This window comes from Eleutherodactylus coqui, chromosome 10 (genome assembly GCF_035609145.1).
Source record: "Eleutherodactylus coqui strain aEleCoq1 chromosome 10, aEleCoq1.hap1, whole genome shotgun sequence".
Classification (NCBI taxonomy): domain Eukaryota; kingdom Metazoa; phylum Chordata; class Amphibia; order Anura; family Eleutherodactylidae; genus Eleutherodactylus; species Eleutherodactylus coqui.
Window position 1 is genome coordinate 116,643,831 of NC_089846.1, and position 26,535 is coordinate 116,670,365.

At 45.6% G+C, this 26,535-nt stretch overlaps 1 protein-coding gene across 1 annotated transcript in view; it reads left to right on the forward strand.

The window, feature by feature from the left end:
• Nucleotides 1-26,535, forward strand: part of IL1RAPL2 (interleukin 1 receptor accessory protein like 2) — an 824,602-nt gene that overhangs the window by 769,955 nt on the left and 28,112 nt on the right. Inside the window, exons 8-9 of the mRNA XM_066582114.1 lie at nt 13,857-14,002; nt 24,552-24,695. Coding sequence (XP_066438211.1) covers nt 13,857-14,002; nt 24,552-24,695 — 290 coding nt within the window. The remainder of the gene's footprint in view (nt 1-13,856; nt 14,003-24,551; nt 24,696-26,535) is intronic.

Genomic DNA, 26,535 nt, shown 5'->3' on the forward strand with positions numbered 1-26,535 from the left:
AAGAAAAATTGCCCGTTCGGCGTGATTACGTCAGGTTTCAGGAGGAGGAGCAGGAGGAGGAGGAGGAGGAATATTATACACAGATTGATGAAGCAGAAATGTCCCCGTTTTGGATGGTGAGAAAGAACGATGCTTCCATCCGCGGGTGCATAATACGTATTGCTTAGGTATCGCTGCTGTCCGCTGGTGCAGAAGAGAAGTCTGGGGAAATCCAGGCTTTGTTCATCTTGATGAGTGTAAGCCTGTCGGCACTGTCGTTTGACAGGTGGGTACGCTTATCCGTGATGATTCCCCCAGCCACACTAAACACACTCTCTGACAAGACGCTAGCCGCAGGACAAGCAAGCACCTCCAGGGCATACAGCGCGAGTTCAGTCCACGTGTTCAGCTTCGACATCCAGTAGTTGTAGGTGGCAGAGGCGTCACGTAGGACGGTTGTGCGATCGGCTACGTACTCCCTCACCATCCTTTTACAGTGCTCCCGCAGACTCAGCCTTGACTGGGGAGCGGTGACACAGTCTTGCTGGGGAGCCATAAAGCTGGCAAAGGCCTTGGAGAATGTTCCCCTGCCTGCGCTGTACATGCTGCATGATCTCTGCGCCTCCCCTGCTACCTGGCCCTCGGAACTGCGCCTTCTGCCACTAGCGCTGTCGGATGGGAAGTTTACCATCAGTTTGTCCACCAGCGACCTGTGGTATAGCATCATTCTCGAACCCCTTTCCTCTTCGGGAATGAGAGTGCAAAGGCTCTCCTTATACCGTGGGTCGAGCAGTGTGTACACCCAGTAATCCGTAGTGGCCAGAATGCGTGTAACGCGAGGGTCACGAGAAAGGCATCCTAACATGAAGTCAGCCATGTGTGCCAGGGTACCTGTACGCAACACATGGCTGTCTTCACTAGGAAGATCACTTTCAGGATCCTCCTCCTCCTCCTCTTCCTCCTCCTCAGGCCATACACGCTGAAAGGATGACAGGCAAGCAGCATGGGTACCGTCATCAGTGGGCCAAGCTGTCTCTTCCCCCTCCTCCTCATGCTCCTCCTCCTCCTGAACGCGCTGAGATATAGACAGGAGGGTGCTCTGACTATCCAGCGACATACTGTCTTCCCCCGGCTCTGTTTCCGAGCGCAAAGCGTCTGCTTTTATGCTTTGCAGGGAACTTCTCAAGATGCATAGCAGAGGAATGGTGACGCTAATGATTGCAGCATCGCCGCTCACCACCTGGGTAGACTCCTCAAATTTTCCAAGGACCTGGCAGATGTCTGCCAACCAGGGCCACTCTTCTGTAAATAATTGAGGAGGCTGACTCACACTGCGCCGCGCAAGTTGGAGTTGGTATTCCACTATAGCTCTACGCTGCTCATAGAGTCTGGCTAACATGTGGAGCGTAGAGTTCCACTGTGTGGGCACGTCGCACAGCAGTCAGTGCACTGGCAGATTAAACCGATGTTGCAGTGTCCGCAGGGTGGCAGCGTGCGTGTGGGATTTGCGGAAATGTGCGCAGAGCTGGCGCACCTTTCCGAGCAGGTATGACAAGTGGGGGTAGCTTTTCAGAAAGCGCTGAACCACCAAATTAAAGACATGGGCCAGGCATGGCACGTGCGTGAGGCTGCCGAGCTGCAGAGCCGCCACCAGCTTACGGCCGTTGTCACACACGACCATGCCCGGTTGGAGGCTCAGCGGCGCAAGCCAGCGGTCGGTCTGCTCTGTCAGACCCTGCAGCAGTTCGTGGGCCGTGTGCCTCTTCTCTCCTAAGCTGAGTAGTTTCAGCACGGCCTGCTGACGCTTGCCCACCGCTGTGCTGCCACGCCGCGTGACACCGACTGCTGGCGACGTGCTGCTGCTGACACATCTTGATTGCGAGACAGAGGTTGCGTAGGAGGAGGAGGGTGGTTTAGTGGAGGAAGCATACACCCCCGCAGATACCACCACCGAGCTGGGGCCCGCAATTCTGGGGGTGGGTAGGATTTGCGGAAATGTGCGCAGAGCTGGCGCACCTTTCCGAGCAGGTATGACAAGTGGGGGTAGCTTTTCAGAAAGCGCTGAACCACCAAATTAAAGACATGGGCCAGGCATGGCACGTGCGTGAGGCTGCCGAGCTGCAGAGCCGCCACCAGCTTACGGCCGTTGTCACACACGACCATGCCCGGTTGGAGGCTCAGCGGCGCAAGCCAGCGGTCGGTCTGCTCTGTCAGACCCTGCAGCAGTTCGTGGGCCGTGTGCCTCTTCTCTCCTAAGCTGAGTAGTTTCAGCACGGCCTGCTGACGCTTGCCCACCGCTGTGCTGCCACGCCGCGTGACACCGACTGCTGGCGACGTGCTGCTGCTGACACATCTTGATTGCGAGACAGAGGTTGCGTAGGAGGAGGAGGGTGGTTTAGTGGAGGAAGCATACACCCCCGCAGATACCACCACCGAGCTGGGGCCCGCAATTCTGGGGGTGGGTAGGACGTGAGCGGTCCCAGGCTCTGACTCTGTCCCAGCCTCCACTAAATTCACCCAATGTGCCGTCAGGGAGATATAGTGGCCCTGCCCGCCTGTGCTTGTCCACGTGTCTGTTGTTAAGTGGACCTTGGCAGTAACCGCGTTGGTGAGGGCGCGTACAATGTTGCGGGAGACGTGGTCGTGCAGGCCTGGGACGGCACATCGGGAAAAGTAGTGGCGACTGGGAACCGAGTAGCGCGGGGCAGCCACCGCCATCATGCTTTTGAAAGCCTCCGTTTCCACAAGCCTATACGGCAGCATCTCTAGGCTGATCAATTTTGCAATGTGCACGTTTAACGCTTGAGCGTGCGGGTGCGTGGCGTCGTACTTGCGCTTGCGCTCAAACTGTGGCGCTAGCGACGTCTGGACGGTACGCTGAGAGACATTGCTGGATGGGGCCGAGGACAGCGGAGGTGAGGGTGTGGGTGCAGGCCAGGAGACGGTAGTGCCTGTGTCCTCAGAGGGGGGTTGGATCTCAGTGGCAAGTTGGGGCACAGGGGGAGAGGCAGTGGTGCAAACCGGAGGCGGTGAACGGGCATCGTCCCACCTTGTGGGGTGCTTGGCCATCATATGCCTGCGCATGCTGTTGGTGGTGCCTCCCCAGCTGATCTTGGCGCGACAAAGGTTGCACACCACTGGTCGTCGGTCGTCAGGCGTCTCTGTGAAAAACTGCCACACCGTAGAGCACCTTGACCTGTGCAGGGTGGCATGGCGCGAGGGGGCGCTTTGGGAAACAGTTGGTGGATTATTCGGTCTGGCCCTGCCTCTACCCCTTGCCACCGCACTGGCTCGGCCTGTGCCCACACCCTGACTTGGGCCTCCGCGTCCTCGCCCGCGTCCACGTCCTATAGGCCTACCCCTACCCCTCAGCATGGTGTATTACCAGTGATTTGATTTCCCAGGCAGGAAAGAAAGTGGCGCAAGCCTGCAGCCAAAATAGAATTTTTTCCCTTGTTTTTCAAAGGACAAGCCACACTGCGTGTATTCAATGAATACTACTAAGTTTAATAACTGTGTTGTGGCCCTGCAAATGTGTCACAGAACTGTAGTGATGCAAAGTTATTCGCTCCAGCAGATCAGGGATTTCCCATGCAGGAAAAAAATTGGCGCAAGCCTGCAGCCAAAATAGAATTTTTTCCCTTGTTTTTCAAACGACAAGCCACACTGCGTGTATTCAATGAATACTACTAAGTTTAATAACTGTGTTGTGGCCCTGCAAATGTGTCAGAGAACTGCAGTGATGCAAAGTTATTCGCTCCAGCAGATCAGGGATTTCCCATGCAGGAAAAAAATTGGCGCAAGCCTGCAGTAAAACGTAGCTGGCTGCGTCTGATTTTTTTTTAACGTTCTGCACGCAGCACACACGTACCCAGAGCCCTGAGGACTGTCAGAGGCAGGCGAAATAGAATTTTTTCCCTTGTTTTTCAAAGGAAAAGCCACACTGCGTCTATTCAATGAATAATGTATGTCTTCTGGCCCTGCCTACACAATTCTATCCCTGTAGTATTAATGCCGGGTGCAATGGTCTGCACAGCCGGTTTTGAGAAAAAAAAAAAAATGCAACACTGCTAACAGCAGCCTGGACAGTACTGCACACGGATAGATGTGGCCCTAGAAAGGACCGTTGGGGTTCTTGAAGCCTACACTCACTGCTAACACTCTCCCAGCCTAACCACCACTTCTGTCCCTATTGCAGGGCGCAATGCTCTGCAGATCCAATTTTGGAAAGAAAAAAAAATACAGTGCTAACACAGTACTGCACACTATTAGATGTGGCCCTGAGAAGGACCGTTGGGGTTCTTGAAGCCTACACTAACTCCTAACGCTCTCCCTACAGCAGCTCCAGCACGATACCACTGTCCCTCAGCTAACTCACAAGGCATCTGAGCCGAGCCGCGGGAGGGGCCGACTTTTATACTCGGGTGACATCTGATCGCCCCAGCCACTCACAGCAGGGGGGTGGTATAGGGCTTGAACGTCACAGGGGGAAGTTGTAATGCCTTCCCTGTCTTTCAATTGGCCAGAAAAGCGCACTAACGTCTCAGAGAGGAAACTGAAAGTAACCGGAACACCGCGTGGTACTCGTTACGAGTAACGAGCATCCCGAACACCCTAATATTCGCACGAATATCAAGCTCGGACGAGTACATTCGCTCATCTCTACAGGGGATCTATGGTTCAGTACTACAAAAATGGACCTGCAGCAGCTCTAAAGATATGTTAAAGAGCCACTCTGGCAAAAACATTTCTCAGGTAACTGCATTCTCGTCCAAGCAGGCTCAGGCGGGGTGGAGCAGGGGGGAGAGTGAGAGAGATCTCTCTCTCCCCCTGCCGCCCCCCAGCCGAGCCTGCTCGGATGAGAATGCAGTTACTCGAGAAGAGTGATGCTCGCTCGAGTAACTGCCTTATCCGAGCATGCTCGCTCATCTCTAGTAGTATCATAATGAATGGAAAAAAGTGATTTTAGGAAGTTACTCAGCACACAACTTTTGACCATCATTTAGTTTAATCTAAGTAGTAGAAGGCCAGGAGACGGTAGTGCCTGTGTCCTCAGAGGGGGGTTGGATCTCAGTGGCAGGTTGGGGCACAGGGGGAGAGGCAGTGGTGCAAACCGGAGGCGGTGAACGGGCATCGTCCCACCTTGTGGGGTGCTTGGCCATCATATGCCTGCGCATGCTGTTGGTGGTGCCTCCCCAGCTGATCTTGGCGCGACAAAGGTCGCACACCACTGTTCGTCGGTCGTCAGGAGTCTCTGTGAAAAACTGCCACACCGTAGAGCACCTTGACCTGTGCAGGGTGGCATGGCGCGAGGGGGCGCTTTGGGAAACAGTTGGTGGATTATTCGGTCTGGCCCTGCCTCTACCCCTGGCCACCGCACTGGCTCGGCCTGTGCCCACACCCTGACTTGGGCCTCCGCGTCCTCGCCCGCGAGTGATGCTCGCTCGAGTAACTGCCTTATCCGAGCATGCTCGCTCATCTCTAGTAGTATCATAATGAATGGAAAAAAGTGATTTTATGAAGTTACTCAGCACACAACATTTGACCATCATTTAGTTTAATCTAAGTAGTAGAAGGCCAGGCATGCACTTTCATCAATTACTATGTTACGGATTAACTTCTGTTGAGCAGAATATAGCGCAGCAGCGTAATATAGTTTTATTAGGAGAATGACTGTTTCATACATCCTATTTTATTATGTTATTCTCAAGTTGCGCAGAGAACAACAATCTATCAAGATGAGAAATAAAACAGACTTGTTAGTGTGCTCTCCAAGGCTATATAAAAAGTAGTCATTAAACAGAAGTAGGAGGGAATTCTCCATACAAGAGTTAAACCTAATATAAGAATTAATGTAAAGAGCAGAAGAAAGCATCCATAGGAAAAAAAAAATCACATTTCTCCATAACTGACAATAGAAAATCCAGGTAGAGAAAAATTGATCCCTGATGAACACCAGTCTTCTCATATAGTTGGATGTTCTTTAGAATCATTACTTACCAGATAGTTTCCAGTAGTTTGTGGTAAATTCATGATTAGTTACAAAATTAGCATTCAAAAGTTTGCAAAATTTTTATCATGGATTTTGTATGAAAATCTCCAATGGAAATAGGCAAAAAAATCTAAAATATAATTGAAATGCTGCAGATTTTTATATCCAAACTAAAAATCTGCCACATATCTAGGAGGCAAGAATTCACCCTAAACGCTAAGCCAGTGTAAGATCAGACTGCAATTTAATGACAAGGTAAAAGCTAGAGATGAGCGAGCACCAAAATGCTCGGGTGCTCGTTGCTCGAGTCGAACGTTTTGCGATGCTCGAGAGCTCGTTTCAAGTAACGAACCCCATTGAAGTCAATGGACGACCCGAGCATTTTTGTATATAACCGATGCTAAGCATTCGTCTTCACTTGTGAAACTCTGGAAAACATCTGAAAGTCATGGAAACACCACTGAAACAGATAGGGAAGGGCAGGGGCAGCATGCAGGGCTGCATCTCAGGTTCCCAGGTCTCACTATTCAGCCACAATAGCGGCAAGAGTGGCCCCCCCCCCTAACAATTTTTACTTCGGACAAACCCTCATTAGCAAGGCACACCTTAGCAAAGCACCACACTACCTGCAACCAAGCACAAGCACTACCTGCGGGACACACCGCTGCTTCTTCTCCTGGGTTACATGCTGCCCAACACCCCCGCACGACCCAGTGTCCACAGCGCACACCAAAGTGTCCCTGCACAGCCTTCAGCTGCCCTCATGCCACACGCTCGCTTCATAGCTACACCACCCTCATGTCTATTTCCAAGTGCGTCCTCGATGAGGAGGAACCGGAGGCACACACTGCCGATGGTTGGCAGGGCCAGGCAGCAACCCTCTTCGAAAGGGGTGAACGATAGCCCACAATGCTGTTGAGAATCGATGATAAATTGACGTACGATCATCATTCCAATCCCGTGCCACCTCTGTCGCAAAATTGTCACGAGCCGCAAACGTGGGCATAAAGGGGACTCAGGTGCCAGCCGAGCTCTTGTACACATCTCCACAATGCAGCAATACTCTGTGTGGAAAGCACGTGAACGGGCCCTGGGTCAGGCTCGGTCCCAGCCTCCATCTTGTGTGACCCAAGGTGCCGCGAGTTACATAGCAATGGGAAATCCATGTGTCCACACACAATTCATTCTGTGTAGGTGTTAGATAGCTCAACACCGCAATGGAAAGTCTTTGAGTTCCTTGGGCTTGCCTATGCTGTCGGTGCACAAAGATGGTATTACACAAGAAGAAATAAGAGCGCCCAAACATGGCAGACTTTCAGCCCGCCAAGGACCTTGGCCCACATTTCTACCCTAGTTAGTCAGTGTATTTGTGCCAGACAGGTAAAGCAATGCAATGGAAACTCATTGTGCACTCACAGCATAGGCTAACCCAAGAAACTCAAGCATGGTATTACACATGAGGAAATCAGAGTGCCCAAACATGGCAGAGTTTCACCCTGCGAAGGGCCTCGGCCTACTTTTCTGCCCTAGTCAGTCAGTGAGTTTGTGTCAGACAGGTAAAACACCGCAATGGGAAGTCTTTGTGCACCCACAGCATAGGTGAGCCCCAGGAACTTAAAGATGGTATTACGCATAAAGAAATCACAGTGCCCGAACATGGCAAAGTTTCACCCCGCCAAGGACCTCGGCCCACACCCTCAGCAATCGTGGGCATAAAGCGGACTTCGATGCTAGTACAGCTGTGAACGTCTCATTAAATTAGTTGCGGTTGCTTTCACCGCTCCAAAGACTGGATTAACCAGGAAGAAGTTCCACAGGCCCAACCTGGTGCAGTTGCATTTCCCCCAGGACATAGGCCTCAGCCCACACCCTCAGCAAACGCGGGCATAAAGCGGACTTTGATGCTAGTACAGCTGTAAACGTCTCATTAAATTAGTTGCGGTTGCTTTCACCGCTCCAAAGACTGGATTAACCAGGAACAAGTTCCACAGGCCCAACCTGGCACAGTTGCATTTCCCCTAGGACATAGGCCTTTGCCCACACCCTCAGCAATCCCGGGCATGAAGCGGACTCCGATGCTAGTACAGCTGTGAACGTCTCATTAATGCAGTGACGCTCGTCTTCTTTGGCCCAAACCAGTGCCGCGGATAACTGTGGTAACTGTAAGGAGGAGTCAATTAAATTTGTACAAACTAAAGCTGATTGGCTGTTTGTGGTACACACCTCCCAGCCAAAAAATCTATCCGCATACCGGCAAAGAAGGGTTCCCGGCGGCATCCACCACCAAAATGACAATGAGGATCCAGCAGTGTGAGACTCATGTGATGACACTATCACCACCCCAGTCCCGATCCTCTGACATGGTCGTAGTATTGTCATGGTGGTGCCGGGCATCGCGATCCGCCAACCAGATAGTCTTCAAAGTAAAAAAAGCATAAAAACAAGATTAAACAGTATTTAAAGATACAATTCTAGAGTCCATGTGCTGGAGAGTATATACTTCACCCTCCTTACATGATAATGGCTACTTGTAGCTTTCAAGTTTCCTTCAAGCATAACTGAACATTAACAGGTTTGCTATGAAGTACACAGTGTTTCAAGATTAGTATGTTTAAAAGGTCAGAGGATGGAAATAAACCAACGCATTGATCCCTGATTATGGAAATGTCACTTGTAGAACACGCCAGCTCTTCTTTTAATGATCAAGGAAATAACAATATGTCTCCCACTGTAAATGCTATAAGGTTTATAAATGCCAGACAGTGAACCTGCATTGAAGAAGTAGTTCTTTAATAGCATCACTTCCTCCACTGTAATCCTCTATTTCATTACTGATCATCTAAATTTTTTCTGGACCGTGCTTCAATGATCCTGCAAATAGTCATAATAAACTCTACGTCTTTCCAATTAACTGAGAACTGTATGTACTGCAAACACTGTAATTATGCTGAAAAGCTACACGTAACGCGGGGACTTAATGAGAAGTTCAGATGATGCATTTCACAAGACTGTACTTTTGTTCTTCGTGAAAATATAGTCTTGTTTTATCTTGAGTTACTCCCGTATGGAAGGTGTTGTTAATAGAACATTGTGTTTTTAATTATTCTTAATCTATACATGGTAATGATTTCTTTTGTCTTGTCTGATTGGGAGATTTTGCAGACATGCATCCCTAAACCACAATTATGTCCCTTTCTGATTGGAAATTTTATGTATACATGAACTCAGATGTAGAAGATTGGATCTAGGGCTACTAGGGCTACTAACCTAATTTCTTGATTACATCTATTTCGGAGATGAAACCACCTACATCTTGGTGGAAGGATAAGCGTTATATACAGGATACACTATATTATCTTATTATTCCATGATCTACTAATTAAAGCACTAAGGATAAACTATTGCTGTAGTGGCAGAGATGTAACTTGGAGCTCCTGAGTCCACAGTACAAAATCGGTATCAGGGCCCCCACTTATTGTGCTACTTATAGAACTGGTGGCTTCTGGTGTGACATTGGGGCCTTTTGAACACCATCGAGCAATAGAGCCAAGGTGCGACTGCTACTGAAAGGAGGAGCCCCTGAGTGGTCATGAGGATCAAGGATAGGGAACCTTTCCCCAATTTGCACATTTTCCTGAGTGGTGATGGGTACCACCACTGGTGGAGACTGGCTACTCTCCTACCAGGGGTCAAGATTTAGAATCACCCCCCGGGTCTTGGATACTGGCCAATAAGAAGTGAAATAGGCCAGTCACATTTTTGCAGGAGGAGGGTTAGAGGCTTGTGGTATACAACAGAGGTAGAGGTACAACAGAGACCATAATATTTAATGGTTTATTTAATTAACCAAAAAGCAGGAATTAATACGACTTCCTAGTTATCTGAGATGCAGGTCTTTATATTGCGTGAACAGTTTAGTAAACAGTCTGTTAGTAACAGTTATGTGCGTTAGCCTCGATATCAAGGAATGATAGTCTCTCTCTCTGGCCCTAAGGCCATGGTTGCTTAGTTGACTGATACCAACAACAATGTCAGTCTATGGACAATGCACAAGTGTTTCTACCAAGTCAAGTTACAATATTTAGTGTTGCGTTGAGGCGAGGAGTCACCAATGACACCAAAACCTGTCAATCTGGATGGTACAGGGATTCCCCAAAACTTAGAAGTGCTCTGCCACATGCTTCTTGGCTTCTCTCTTTAGACCATATACTGACCAACTGAAAACCTACTGGAGAGAGTACCCAACTGGTAGCCCCAATTCATTTTCAGCTCATCCTGACCTGCACCCCTCCTTGGGTCGAAGCTAAATCCTAGTCATTTTACAGAATTGCCTTTGTGACCCACTGTAGCCAATGGCAGAGCAGATCTTTTACACTATATAAAAACCTATAAAGAAAAGAATAACGATGCAAGACCAATAGGGGCCAGCATTATACAGACTCTTGCCACAACCATCATTACTGATAACATAAATAAAACTGCAAATATCAACAGGGGGAGTACTTTGGGCCCATTGCCCTCAGCTTTCCAACCATCCCCCTTACGCTTCATCTGCACCCCTTATAGCTAGAGTATGCCCCTGCACTGTACATGATCAGGTCTATAAATTTAAAATACATTTGTAAAACTTACAGCTGGACTTAAAAAAAAACAAACAAACAAAAAAAAACACACGTATGCATTGTACCGTATCTGGTCCATGCTTGTACATTTTTCCACTGTTGACCGCACAAACATTTGCTGTAATTTCTTATATGCCGCAATCCTGCTTTCCATAAAAGCAATGCTATGAGCAGGGGTCCAAGTACACAGCAAGGCACTGTGCTTAGCTATAAACATTGCCATATAGTTTGTCATCACAGCTCCTGTCATGGTTTCTGGCAGAGTTTAGGTATTTTTGACTCAACAGGGCCTCAGAAAAGATGACATGTCACAAAAGGAATAGGAAGAGATGTCAATCTCCCAACTGTCTGGCCAGTCCGCCATCACTCAACACTGCAGGGACAGTGGCTTTGGGCAGGAAAGAAAGAAGTACAGGGGAGGAAGAGGGGAGGGATATCATAGAACCAGAGGCAGGGGAGGGGGCTATGCAAAATTCCTTTCATCCATCATGAACTCCAGCTACTCTACATGGATGGCGAACCCAACTAGAGGACACTTAGGCCTGACCTTGAGAAATGTGGGCCATCACCCTTAGGCACTAGGATGCATACAAGTGATTTTATGCTGAAGTGCTTGCAGAAGGACCATTGCATAGCCCACATCAAAATAGATCATTACTTAGTGGCCAACCTCCTTGATCCCCACTACAAGGCCAAAATTATAAATCATTATTGCAGTGCAGAAAGATCTCAAAACGCGGCATTATCAGGACAGACTGATAAGCAGCTTGAGCACAGAATTTCCCCATGGCAGCCTGCAGCAAAAGCACAAAGTAGGACTCAATCACAGGCAGCACTTATCCATGATGGTCAAGAGTATGTCAGCTCCCACATGGATGTACTCAGACAATGCGTTGACTTTTGGGTGTCTAAGCTGGATGAGAGGATAGATCTTTCACAACCTGCTTTAGAGGTGCTTGCCTGCCCCACTGCCATTGTGCCATCAGAAAGGGTGTTCAGCACAGGGGTGTGATAACCGACAGCCACATCTGCGTGTCCACAATGTGGATGACCTGATGTTTATAAAAATGAACCAGGAATGGATTTCATTCGACTTCTGCCCTTCATGTCAGATTTCACCGATTAGTTAGCATGCTGGCAATTTTTACTCAAATATGAGTATAGATTTATATCAAAGACTACACTGTGCCTTCAATTTCCTGCTGCTGCTAGTGGTGGTGGTACTACTGCTCCTGCCACGATGCCTCCTCCTATGTCCCCCCAAATGAAAATCATGTCAATATGAAATTAAGGAGCTACAGCTCTCGTTTCCACAAGGAGCACACTCCGCCCTCAAGGTGCTGGTGCTGATGCTCTCCTTCTCCTCCCAAAATGAACATTTTTGTAAATTACAAGTAATAACTGTATATCTACAGCTTTTCCTTGGAGAAGGCCCTTTCTTGGCTATTCTGTTTCCCTGGTAGAATAAGTCCTTTGCAAATTTTATAACATTGCTTTTAAAACCAAAACCAAACCTGCTGTGTAGAAAAGGTTTTGGTAGCTCAACAGCGGTTTCTTTGAGTACAACCGTACTTGAGTGTTGTGTTCACCTGGCAGAATTTCTTCTTGTAAAATTCATGACATTGCTTTTAAAACAAGCTGCACACTTGCTGGCTCCTTGGTGCAATTTTTGATCTAGGAGACCCTATGTGGGCCTTCTTTTTTTCAGTGACATGCCTTTGCTACGTTTGATCCCCTACACCACTGTACACTATTGTCATCAAATTTTGGGAGGACCACTGTGTTCCCCAGATACATATCACTGCTTTCCCGTGCAATTTGGGGGACTTCGGCTGCATCGAGGACCTTCTGGAGGGCAAATTAGTGAACCCGATTTTGACTCACATTGACTCTAATTGTGAGTCGGAATTGACTGCCCTGATTCACTTAGATTTTCTTGAAATCGGCTTGATAATGTTACAAACCGATAATTCCACTAATTATTAATCATGACTACTTATATTGTAGAATTACGAAACACCGTTCGAGCTCCTCAGCTTGTTTATTTTTATTATGTCTTACTCAATACTAATTGGCTTTTTCCCATGCCACCCATACATCACATGAACCCCGTTTACTCTGCTCCTGGCCATCCATACATCACATGAACCCCCTCACTGACAACTACAGTGACACAGCGTCTGCTTTGTTGACTACAAGTAAGCCTCTTATGCAAGTCTATAAAGAGGGCTTACTTCCATTCAAGATAGCAGCAGTTGTGTGATCAGAGTGGTCAATAAGGGGATCACATGATGTATGGGCGGCTGGGAGCAGAGCTAATCCCCCTTCAATAAAGTAGTGTAGAACCAAAAAAAGGGTAGAGCAACACTGAGATATGAATTGGGCCTAAACTTTAGAATCAAGACCATAAGGTGGTCATATGTAAAATGTACTGTACTGTGTAAAAGTCCTAGGTAGATGTGGAAAAAATGCTACCTGATGAATGCAGCACTAATATAGCTGCAAACATCACGTGTGGAAGATGAAAAAATGCTAGCAAGGCATTGCAACACTCGAATGAGTCAAAAGAGTAGAAGCACACAGGAACAAAATCCAATTTCTCCTTTGTTATTTTGAAGGACGCTGGTCTCTTTACAGTAACCAAAAAATGAGAAGTTGGATTTCATTCCTTTGTGGTTTTACTCTTTTGACTCATCGAGTGTCGTGCCACCTTGCCAGCAATTTTTCATCTTTTACTTGTGCCTCCAATAAAATGACAGGTAAGACAAATTGCTCGAGTCTCCCATTGTAGTCAATGGGGTTTGTTACTCGAGTAGAGCTCTCGAATTTTCCGAAAGGCTCGACTCGAATAACGCGGACCCGAGCATTTGGGTGCTCGCTCATCTCTAAAAGTAACAGCTCTCTCTACACAAAAGCAAGGCGCCATCACTCTGCATAGTGTGGAAGGGAGAGGCCGGGACAGCCAACCCACTTGACTCAAAGCTCAGAGTCGAACTTCAAAAGGGGATAATGGTCTTGTCCATTTCGGCTCACGTCACAAGAATCTGATGACAGAATCCCTTTAAATTCATATCCTTACACAACCATGATATATTAGGACATTAATTGATTTTACCAACTCAGAATCTCAGCTACATAAATGTAAGTAATGTATGTTGGAATACATATATTGACTATGCCGAGTGTTCAAATGGCATCTCAATGCATGGTGTTAATGTTCCAGCACTGTAATCACTTGACAGAAATGTATCTCTTTGGTTTAGGTTACTCAGAGAACACCTTGGAGAGAAGGAGGTAGAACTGGCTTTAACATTTGATGCTGTACAAGAAGGAGACCTGGGGAACTACACCTGTCATGTAGAAAACCGAAATGGTCGTAAGCATGCAAGTGTCATCCTGAAGAAGAAAGGTAGATATTGATTTCTGTTCTGAACTAATGACTAGTTTTCTGCAAAGAAAAATAAAAAGGTTCTAGTTTTAAAATAATTACATTGGTTAAGAAGATAGTCAAGACCTACTGTATGATTGTTACTACAGCTGCCATTGGAGCAGACAACATCCGACTGGGGTTTTTTGGGTCAACCAGAGAAAATGATTCTGACTGCCCATGCTTTATCTATAAAGAACATGTGCACGTCTGCATTTAGTTGTATCGTAACCTTTGTGATTCAATCCATAAGAAATAGACTCAAATGGCAAGTGATTGGCGACAAAGTCAAAAGAAGGGGATGATTTATTGGTCACAACCTGGGCTAACTGGAGAATTTACCTCAACTGATACTGGTACCATAGGGATTAAACCCGACTACAGTTATATGGATTCGTCTGCTAATGGGTTTGACCAAGTCTGAGATTTGTCTTCTAGCATAGGAACTTTTAAATCATCAAAAAGGCGATTGATTTACCTCTATTGGAGAGCTGTTGTCCCCTCCATCTGGAAGACAGAACAAGTTAAAATATTGGAAACCTTCCCCTTGCTTGTTCTACAGGGTGTCCCACTGGAGGCGTGGAAAAAGCGGCAATAACTTCAAGACTAATTAAAACAGTAGAACGAAAATTGGTCAAAACATACCTTACTATTAATAGATGCAGCAAAAACCTTGATCCCTATACTCTGGCTCCAGAAGATTCCTCCTACATTGGCCCAATGGAAAGAAAAAGTAGACATGATCTGTAACTTGGAGGAACTTTCGAGTTGGTCTAGGGGAGATAATGATGGATTTGTGAAAATGTTGACCCCCGGGATATACCTTGGCCGATAAAACAAAAAGAGAGGAGGACCTAGTACAACTACTCTACTACACCAGTCCATACCTTGATAAAATCCATCTAAGAGAGACCATGAGGGCACTAATTGAGAGTCTGATAGAGAGGCCCCGAACAGATCAGAACGAGTGAGATAAGGGAGGACAGAAGATTGGTGTGAAACTGAGACAATACCCCCTCCCCACACCTGTCCCCTCATAACTTTCCCCCTTCCCCCTCCCCCCGTCTCGTCTACCCCCCCCCCCCCCCAGTTGTTTAAGAAGGGTTTTATAGGCACACCAGGTTCGCCACATGCAGACTATCCTGATGCTCAATGAAACACGGCCAACCTTGTGTGTGCGTTTGAAATACTATTCAATGTCATGTTTCTTTATGCTTGGCTTAAATTAAGAAAAGACTCACATCTGACGCTATACTAACCCCATAGAATATGGCAATTTGTAACTGTATATCACATGGTATGTTTGAAAAATGAATAAAAAGCTTTGATTTAAAAAAAAAACAAAAAACATACCTTACTAAATGGGAATCTGGAACCCATCATAACATGGCTAGTCTGGTGTTCTCTCAGGATACCATGCCACCCCAACAGCCATGTTATGCTTCAGCCATGAAAGGGAGAAGTTTACTGGAATAAGCCACAAACTCTCCAAGAAGTGAAAAGAAACATTGTGCAAGAAATAATTGCAGGTACACCAGATATACTTACCAGAATGTTCAGCAAAATAGAGTTTGGGTTCCTGATTCTCATTGAGCGAGGTGAGTGTTGACCTAATTCCATTAAAATGTTTGCATTAATCTTGGCGTTCTAGCCAATTTTTCTGAGCCTCCAACAAATAGAACACTCTATATAATTGATTCCAGTTCTTTATCATAAAATACAGGAGGGTAAAAGCCCTATAACTCTAGTGTGAGTTGGGCCTATTGTAGGCCACCTATCTCATACCTGTAGCCCACCGATCTTCTACATGACTATGAAAAACCTTCCTAGATTACTTAAAATAGACTCCTTTCGAGTCTGATACAGCACAAATATCTTTTACTCCTCTTCCTATTATGGAATTCAACATTTTAAATTGGGCTATTTTCATGAATTCGATCTATAGGATGGGAAATTCTTCTTAGGTTGTCAGTCAAACTAAACAGTTTTAGAGCTCAACAATTTTTGTAGAATATATTACAGTCAAATAGGTCATTATGAAAAGCTTGAGGAAGATATGACAAATAAATCTGTTTAATAAGAGAAGAGACATGGCAATGCACATGGCTTAAGAGATTTACATATAATAAAGCATCATAATAACATTAGCCAAAACTCTGTAATTCACTGAACAGGTAATTGGAAATCAGTTAATTAAGCCGGACCATATTTGGCAGTGGCTTTATGCTAGATCTACTTAACTCTTAGCTTCTATTGAATTACAAGATTAGCAGATTACATGATCCAGCATACATATCATCTACTGAAACGCCAAGCTTTAGGATTTTCAGAGTAAAATGGGAAATATTTGAAAACTATAAGAAAAGATTTCTGGAGGAAGAGGATTCAGGAGGATATTGGGGCAAATTATCAAATTATCTGGATGCAAAAAATATTATGGACTGTTTGTTAGGCTTCATGGATGAAGGACGATAAAGATCTATTGTCTTATACTATACTTCCGGGTGCTTTCGATTGCATATGAAGGTGCACAGAACTTAGTAAGAAGAAACAAAGTATGGCATGTTCAACTGCATACTGTAGTATAGAGCTATGCTGCTTTAAAAGTGTAAAACAAAAATCAAACCACCTAGAAGGACTTGTCGGGATCAAATTAAACTGTATGTGTGATTGCTAGGTTGATATAAGTGATTACAGTATCAGAGCAAAAGGAGAATTTATTGCTGAAAACTGAACCCATGAAGAGAGGTTCTAGTACCCTGCTGTACGCCTCAAGCTTGGATAGAAGATGTCACATGAGTAGGCATGGAGGCTCTAGTACCCTGTTGTATCACCTCTAGCTTAGATACAAGATGTGATATGGATGGGCATGGAGGCTCTAGTACCCTGTTGTACTGCCTCTAGCTTGGATGCAAGATGTGAGACAGGTGGGCATGGAGGAACTAGTACCCTGTTGGGCCATCTCTAGCTTGGATACAAGATGTGATACGGGGGCATGGAGGCTCTAGTACCCTGTTGTACCGCCTCTAGCTTGGATACAAGATGTGATACGGGCATTGAGGCTCTAGTACCCTGTTGTACCACCTGTAGCTTGGATACAAGATGTGATACATGGGGGCATGGAGGCTCTAGTACCCTGTTGTACCGCCTCTAGCTGGGATATAAGATGTGATATAGGGGGGCATGGAGGCTCTAGTACACCGTTGTACCACCTCTAACTTGTTTACAAGACGTGATACTGGTAGGCATGGAGGCTCTAGTACCCTGTCGTACCACCTCTAGCTTGTATGCAAGATGTGATACTGGTGGGCATGGAGGCTCTAGTACCCTGTTGTACTGCCTCTAGCTTGGATACAAGATGTGATACGGGCATTGAGGCTCTAGTACCCTGTTGTACCACCTGTAGCTTGGATACAAGATGTGATACATGGGGGCATGGAGGCTCTAGTACCCTGTTGTACCGCCTCTAGCTTGGATATAAGATGTGATATAGGGGGGCATGGAGGCTCTAGTACACCGTTGTACCACCTCTAACTTGTTTACAAGACGTGATACTGGTAGGCATGGAGGCTCTAGTACCCTGTCGTACCACCTCTAGCTTGTATGCAAGATGTGATACTGGTGGGCATGGAAGCTCTAGTACTCTGTTGTACCACCTTTAGCTTGGATACAAGATGTGATGCAGAAGGGTATGAAGGCTCTAGTACCTTGTAGTACCACCTCTAACATGGATAGAAGATGTGATATGAGCTTGTAGGCTTTAGTACCCTGTTGTATCGCCTCTAGCTTGGACACAGAATCTCATACAGGCGGGCATGAAGGCATGCAGGTTCCATATGGTATTATGTGGCATAACTGGGCTAGATCATGCAAACTTATAGAGTGTCAAAGCTGGCATCCCAGATTGTGCAATACATTTTCTATTGGTCATAAATCTGGTGACCAGGCTGGACACAGAAGGGTGACAATGTTGTGGAGGCATTCCTCTGACACGCTTGCTATGTGCAGCTGAGTAACACATGTAGCTGCAGCTTGTCCTAAAATATCACTGAGCTGTCATTGTCCCTCGTACCACTACTAAGGGTGACTGACGGTTGTATGCCATGGCTCCAAGACCATCATACCAGTACTGGGGGCAGTGTGCCACTCTACAGCAAAAGCGGGATTGAGATGCTCCCCACTAGGTCTCCACATACCAACACAAATGTCATCCGTGCCCAAACTAAACCTGGATTTGTCATTGAAAACTACCTGGTTTAACTCCAGCTTTGTCATTCATGAGACAACTGCGAAACGGAGATGGGGAGGGGGGGGGGGGGGGTATTAAAGGCAGTACATATAATTGGTGCAGTGAGACTAAATATCCTTCAGCCAAGCACCTGGAAAGGGTCCTGACAGACACAGGGGCCTGTAACAATGGTGCCAACTGTCACTGGATGATGGACAATGAATTAATTGTGCTGTTTGTGCTTGTCAATCAGACGATCCTCTCTACTGGTGGGTTGTCAAAGGTGACCAGAGCCTGGTTGCCTTTTGTGTATGTCCTAATGCACCCACGGGTCATTACACCTAACAGTATGGTCAGAATGACCCAGGTGGCAAGCAATGAGACAATATAGCCATCTAGCTTCTCGCATTCCAATACTGCACCCCCTCTCAAACTCTTAACTGGGCAAAATCTCTTTGATTGCTTCGTAGAAGCATGTCTAGTGGGCGACAAGCTCTACATAAGTGGAAAAAGAGGCCACTACACACAGGTCTTAGTGAAGTATGTATTACAAGGTTTAAGCACCTCTAGTGGTCATTAAGTTTATCCCTGTTTATCATAAAGTTGTATAGATTGTTCATCAATACGCAACTCACCAATATATCCAAATACAGCTACTAGCACCTGTTGCGCATGACCTGGACGTCTGCATCGGGGTCAAGGCCAAAAGTATAAAAGGTGGCATTGATTTCAATGGGAGTGCTGCCTTCCATTATACTACCAGATCTTCATTGCCATCTAGTCAGTAATTCTTTTTTTACTGGCCATAATAACCATTAATGGCCAGAAAAAAAGATAATTGTCAACAGAGAACCAGCTGGGCAGCATCCCAGCATTTCACTCAACCAGTCTGCAACCCCCTTCCAGCCTCCATTGAGACTCTGACCCCTGACCTCTCCCCCAGCGTCTGTACTAAGGAATGTATGCAGATGCTGGGGGCAGAGGTCAGGTGTCACAGACTCAGCAGCGGTGGTAGCTGGAAGGAAGCGGTTGACTGGCTTAGTGAAATTCCTATCCTGTTGCTGCATGGCTAACTATTACTTGTGGAGCCATTAATAGGGCAACTATTACTATTGGAACCACTATGGAGACCATTACTACTACTACTGGAGCCACTATATGGGTTACTATTACTATTGGGGCCACTATGGAGACCATTACTACTACTGGAGCCACTATATGGGTTACTATTACTATTGGAACCACTATGGAGACCATTACTACTACTGGAGACACTATATGGGTTACTTTTACTATTGGAACCACTATGGAGACCATTACTACTACTGGAGCCACTATATGGGTTACTATTACTATTGGGGCCACTATGGAGACCATTATCACTACCGGAGCCACTATATGGGTTATTATTACTATTGGAACCAATATGGAGACCATTACTACTACTGGAGCCACTATATGGGTTACTATTACTATTGGAACCATTATGGAGACCATTACTACTACTGGAGCCACTATATGGGTTACTATTACTATTGGGGCCACTATGGTGATCACTACTACTACTGGGTCCACTAAGGGAGGCATTATAACTACTGCGGTCACTATAAGGGTCACAATTATTGCTGGCACCAATACCAGGATCACTATTACTCTGTCAATGGTTCAAATATGTGTTGGGTATTTTGTATATTCACACTATCCATGCCTGTAAAATTGGTGGTGGTGGTGGGGGGGGGGGTGTCTTGCAGGTGGGGCGAGCCATTTTATACTTAGCCTCAGGCAGCATAAAGGCTTAGGGCACCCTTGGTAGTTAAAGCTAACCTGTCACCAAGTTCTTTGATCTTTCCGTCGAAGACATAAATATAGGTTTATACTTATAACGAGCAAATAGAAGATGTAGAGAAGAAAAGAAAGGCTCATTTTAGGCAGATCTATTTCAGATAAGATACGAGGTTACAAATATTCTTTGAACAAGATGACAAGAATTGTAACTGGTAGGGAAATGCAAAGTGAAAGAGAGAGGTGAATCAAACAACACCCACTCGCTACATTTATCACTTAATTGACAGCAGTGATGCATGGAAGTTTAACCGTGGTGGACTCTGGATTAATGATAGGTAGCTGGGTATCAGCTGGGAGTTCTGGTAAAGATGATGCTTCTACTGAGCGCAGGTGTTAAAAATATACCAAGGATACTTAATGATTATCTTGGTATGCAGAAGAAATATAACAGCCAAGAGGAGCTTCTTATCATTTTTAACAAAGAGAATAATGAGACAAACATGAAACGTCTGCACTTACCATCATATCCTTGTCTGTAATACATATAATCACATCTGATCACCACAGGCCTCTGTCGGAATTGAACATACACTTAAGGGGCCTTCACACTGGCGTGAAAATCGGGCAAGACTTGTGAGTTGCGAGACGCACAAATCTCGCAGATACAAAGCCCATTCTTTTGAATGGCTTCGTTCACATTTGTGATGGCGCCACGGCATGTCCTAACTTCCTACGATATCGGCCATTGTCCTCAACAGGGCCGGCGGCAGCAGCAGTGCTGGCCCCATCGAAAGCAATCAGAGAACTCTGCGATGCTCTGCTGGGGCTGTGACTGCAGCGGCGGTGATTACCTTCAGCGTTGCAGTGATGCAAGGCTGTTTCCAGGTGAAATCGCCTCACATCCAGGGGTTTCACATAGATGGCGAGGGTGATATTGAGCTGTGAATCACGGCCTGATATCACCCTCGCCTGGGTGAAGGAGCCCTTAATGGACACTTTATTAGAGACGCTACCTAGTGGCATTTAGGATGTCCTTTGGCCTTCACAACCTGAGCAATTTATTGTGGCATCACTCCAAAGGTATTATAGAGAACTAATACTCCACTAATACTAGTGGAGTATTAGTTAGTATTAGAGTTGAGCGAACGTACTCTTCAAAGCTCGATGCTCGTTCGAGTATTAGCAGACTCAATGGTGCTCGCTACTCGAGTGAGCATCACGCCGTGTTCGACCTCACCCCGAGAGAGAGAGAGTGAGAGAGAACCAAAAAAAACTCGGCACCCGGCGGGTCCCATACAAAAATGGTCGAGTCTCCCATTGAAGTCAATGGGGTTCATTACTCGAATAGAGCTCTCGAATTTTACGAAAAGCTCGACTTGAATAACGCGGACCTGAGCATTTGGGTACTCGCTCATCTCTAGTTAGTATCCCTAACTAATACTCCACTTCCCTGAGTCTAAACACCTAACAGGAAGGGTTCATCAATTCATGCTGCTTGTGGCAAATTTTGACACCCCACTGCCCCCCCCATCAGCATAGTTTGATAAATCAGATGAATCCAGATTTCTGTTAATGAGCATTGGAAAACATTGCCTAAACTGTTGGGCTCTTGTGCCCACTAGAATCTTATCCAGTGAACACCCCCCGGCATACATCGGGGTTGGAGCGGAAGCACTGCTCCGACCCCTGTATAGCGTCCGGTGCTCGTAATTGCGAACGAAGTCCTCACTGAAATCAAAGCGAGCTGCTCTTGTAATTATGAGTGCCGGTCACTACACAGGTGTCGGAGCAGCACTTCTCCTCCGACCCGATATAGCGGGTGCTTCCTACATAACCCCTTTAATCTTAAACAGCAATGGCATTCACTGGTCGTCTGCTGTTATTGGCCATCTGTGCTAAGGAATGTTGAGTCGTGCATTCAGACATTCGTTAGAGCACCAGCATTGTATTTAGCCAAAATTTGCTTGATTGTGCAGTGCCTGTTTTTCCCGAATGATTCTTGGCATCCTCCTCTGACGCCTTTTGGCGACAAGTTGTTTACATCCACAGGATCCTTTTTGCTGGATGTTTTTCTTCTATCACACCATTTTCGGTATACTCCCCACTAAATTCCACGAGAAGACTCTATAAAGTTGACAGTATATGAAATACTGGTGCCAGCTAGTCTAGAACTAATGACCGAGCCTTGTTTGTAGTGACTTAGATTGCTTGATTTTCCAATTCTAATGGGGATTCACACGGAAACTGATCCATAGAATCTTGCTCACTTGATTTTATGCTGTATTCCGGAGTCACGTGTCTAATTTCCATTGAGGGAGGCTCCAATGGTGAAAGGGCCAGGTCTCTAATAAAGTGCCTTTGACATTAAAGGGGTTGTCTGGGTTATCGGACAACCCTGCTTTAATAAGACCCCCTGTACTAAAATAATAAAGTGAACTATACTTGCTGTCGTCCTGGTGTTTGATGTGACAGATGATGTCACAGGAAATCAGTTGCCCACCGCAGCCTCACTGCCCATTCTCCTGGCATCGGCATTCACATCCTGAGAACCATGATGACTCGAGTTCAAGAAATGGACGCTACAGCCTCTCATTGGCTGCAGTGGTCACATGATTTCTTGTGATATCTGCCACAACAAACACTGGGACCACAGCGGGGCTGCAGTGCTGAGTCCTGGTGGCAGCGGAGGACTAAGTACAGTTCAGTTTATTATTTTAATGCCGGGCAGGGGGCCCTATTGAAGTAGGGTTGTCCAGTAACCCGACAACCCCTTGCAACCCAGAGCTCTGTATGAACTGAATCCCTGGATTGAAATGGGTCAGTTCTGCATTTGAGTGGGAAGTTTGCACAAAGGGAGGCCCTGGCATTTAATCTTTTCTTGAAAAGCCAGGAAATTCTGCCTAAAAACAATACAGTAGCAGATAAAGGCGTCGGGATGCAGGGCACGTCATTTCCAAGTGGCTTGTCAGATTAGATGTAATAACACCCTTGTTCTTGATTCAAAACATAATTAGCAGCAGAGGCCGAAAAAAGAAAGTACATTTACATGTACACCTGGCAAGGAGCGACGAACATGCTGCTCAACAACTATGTCTCCAAGATGCTGACATTCTCCCACAGTCAACATGATCAGAGATAGATGCTAATAACTTGTTACAGCTCCGTGTATTCATGTTTATAGGAGCTCTGATTGGTACTTATTTTAGATTTAGCGTATTAAATGTGGCATATTGTTAGTAGCATAGATTATGCAATGATTATTAAAATAAGGAATAGATTAACTCCTCTGTTCCCAGAGGCACAAAATATACATTAAATACTGAATATTTTTGCTGCTTAATTAGTAGATATTGCTCCCCATATTTAAATGGGTCTTGTCATTTAAAAAAAATATATATATATTCTATACCCACCTATTCTTCCCCAGGCAAACTCCTTAAGGAATCTTCTCCTCACCTTACTTGTCCAGTCCCCCGGATCACTTCACTGCAAGCCATCTGGATCCTCTGCTTCTTGTTATGAAGCCTGCATTCCTCGCATTCCATGTCCCTGTGATGTAGCGTTCACTGGCTAGGAAGGAATGCTGATCTATTGCAGAGACAGCAGGCATGCACAGTCTCGGCAATAGCTCGACACTCCCTGCTAGGCTGGGAGTGACGTAGCGTATATTGCCGGGAAGAAAGGAGACTGCCTGTGAATGCATGCTTCATTACAGAAAGCAGAAGAATCATCCGGCTGGAGGTGAGGTGACCCGGGAGACTGCAGGAGGCAAGAGAAGTTCGGTGGGGATAAGATGCAGTAAGTAGACTGAGGGTGGAGGAATAGGTGAGTAAAGAATTTATTTTTAAGAATTTTTTTTTAATAACAAAACGCCTTTTACATAAATTTTTGACAAAAATGGATATTTGATTCTTACTTGGATGGGGCTCATCTCTCTCTTACTCGGGTTTCTGTAATATGGAGATTGGGCTCGCCCTGGCTAGTTACTTTGAATTGTATCATTGCACACATCAATCCGCCTACACAGTTTTTAACACTGATGACTTGATTTTCAAAAATTATTTTCTTATCCACTTTATTCCAGACATACCTGCAACCTGAAGACTTTTTTCCCCACGCCGTAAGCAAATAATGGGTGATCAGTCCGATGGGTGGGCTGGACCATTTTTGGAACCCTGCCTCACATCCCCAACATCGCCTGTTGTCTTTGAAAATGACATAGGATTCCAGAGAGGGTTCAGCCCTCCCACGAGACCGATTTCTCGTTATTTGCATGCGGCGCGATAAAAAGAAGTCTTCGGATTGTAGGTATGCTTGGCATAAGGTGGCTAAGAAAACAATTTTTGAACAACACGTTGGTGTTTAAACTGTGTAGGCGGACTAATTTGTGAATAACTGCTGACAGATTCCCTTTAAAGAGTATGTTGCAAGTAATTTACTTTTGTGGTAATCAAGCTTAAAGCAGTTGTAGATAAATTGTTCGATTTTCTTATGTAAATGTATCTTTATTTTCCTTAGAATTGAAGTATAACATGGAGCTTGCTGGAGGTCTAGGTGCTATCCTCGTTGTATTCATTCTCCTTGTCACAATCTATAAATGCTACAACATAGAAATAATGCTCTTCTACAGACAGAATTTTGGCAGTGATGAAGCCGCAGAAGGTAAGTGGTTTTTGGTGTTGTCTTTCGATGGCTTATATAGAGTGAAGAGTAGTCAACCAAGTTGAATTTTGGTTGCCTACAATTAGAGATGAGCGAGTATACTCGCTAAGGCACATTGCTCGAGCGAGTAGTGCCTTAGCCGAGTATCTCCCCGCTCGTCTCTAAAGATTCGGCTGCCGGCGCGGGTGACAGGTGAGTTGCGGCGGGGAGCGGGCAGGAGAGAGGGAGATCTCCCCTCAGTTTCTCCCCGCTCTCCCCCGCCGCTCCCCGCCGGCCCCCGAATCTTTAGAGACGAGCGGGGAGATACTCTGCTAAGGCACTACTCGCTCGAGCAATGTGCCTCAGCGAGTATACTCGCTCATCTCTAACTACAATGTCTGTAAAGCTGGTGCTTGTATATTGGCTGAAAATATTTATCAACCATTCCTAGAGTACCCAGAGTAAAATCCAGCCAACACGGAAAGTTCCCTGTGCTTCAGACACTACCAGGAGCTGCTTCAGTTAACATAAAGTATCATAGTTCAGTTTAAACACCTAATCTGGCTGGAAAACTAATATTATGTAAGCATATCCACCAATAAGGCTTAAAGATCGACACAAAGAAATCCAATAGTGTATTAGAATCCTTGTCTGTTTAGTCAAATTTATCAAATTTATTAATTTTGTAATGTTTAGTTCCTATTTATCTGTAAGATTAGTAAAAATTAAGCAACCATTTTAAATAACTGATAGTAATAATCATAATGACCTTTGATTCATTTAAAGAGAAGACTTTGCAGGTACAAGAGAAAACTGCAGTGTTTCCCCAAAAATAAGACCCTGTCCTATTCATTTTTGCCCCAAGAGAGGCACTAGGTCTTATTATACTAACCTAGCAGGCTTGATCCAGGTCCCGCCCGTTGCGCTCCACAGCTCCAACGCGCTTCCTGCAGTCCTCGGCCGCTCGTACATCATCACTTACTGCATAAACCAATCACAGTCATTGCATCGGTTCATCCAGCGCTGCAGCGATTGGCTAAGCAGCAGTTGAAGAGCCAATGACAGCCATCGCTTCCTGGAAGCAGGATTTATAAATACGGTAACCAGGAAGTGGTATTGTACGAATGGCTGAAGACTGTGTGCACCACGCCGAACCTCTAGAGAGCAGCAGAAGCGACCTGGACCGAACCTGCTAGGTAATGTGGCAATGTAGTTTTTTTATGTAGTGTAACTAGGGCTTATTTTTAGGGCAGGGCTTATACTTCAATCCTCCTACCAAAAATTAGGCTAGGGCTTAATTTGGAGTAGGTCTTATTTTTGGGGAAACCAGGTTTTAAGATAATTTGAGGATTTGCTAAAATGTAGAAGTGTAGCCAATGCTCTAGGTTATAAAAAAAGTACTTGCTTGACCGGATTCTTTAGTATCAAACACTCAGCTATCAAAAGTATACATTCTATACAGAATTTTAGCATCTGGATAGAAACAAGAATTGCATTTGCATCTACTGGAAACAAGTAAAGATCTCCCCAATGGTGATAAGAGATGAGCAAACTGCAAAAGTGAATTTTGGCCAATTCTCCAAATTTGGGCGAAAATTTTGGTCTGATTCAAATTAGTTTGAACTGAACCAGAACTTCATTAATACCCCTAAAACTGGTATATAACTGTTCGAAAGCCATAAAAGTAACACTCTTAGGCCACTCAGAAGTGTATCTGAGTACTTTGAACTGTGTTTAAGGCAAAGTTAATGAAGAAAAAGAGAAAAGAAAGAGGTAAAAAAGACAAAAGGAACTAAGGGGAAGAAGAAAAAGAAGAGAAATGTGTTTTAGTGGGTTCGGCCAGGATGAACCACTTGAGTTT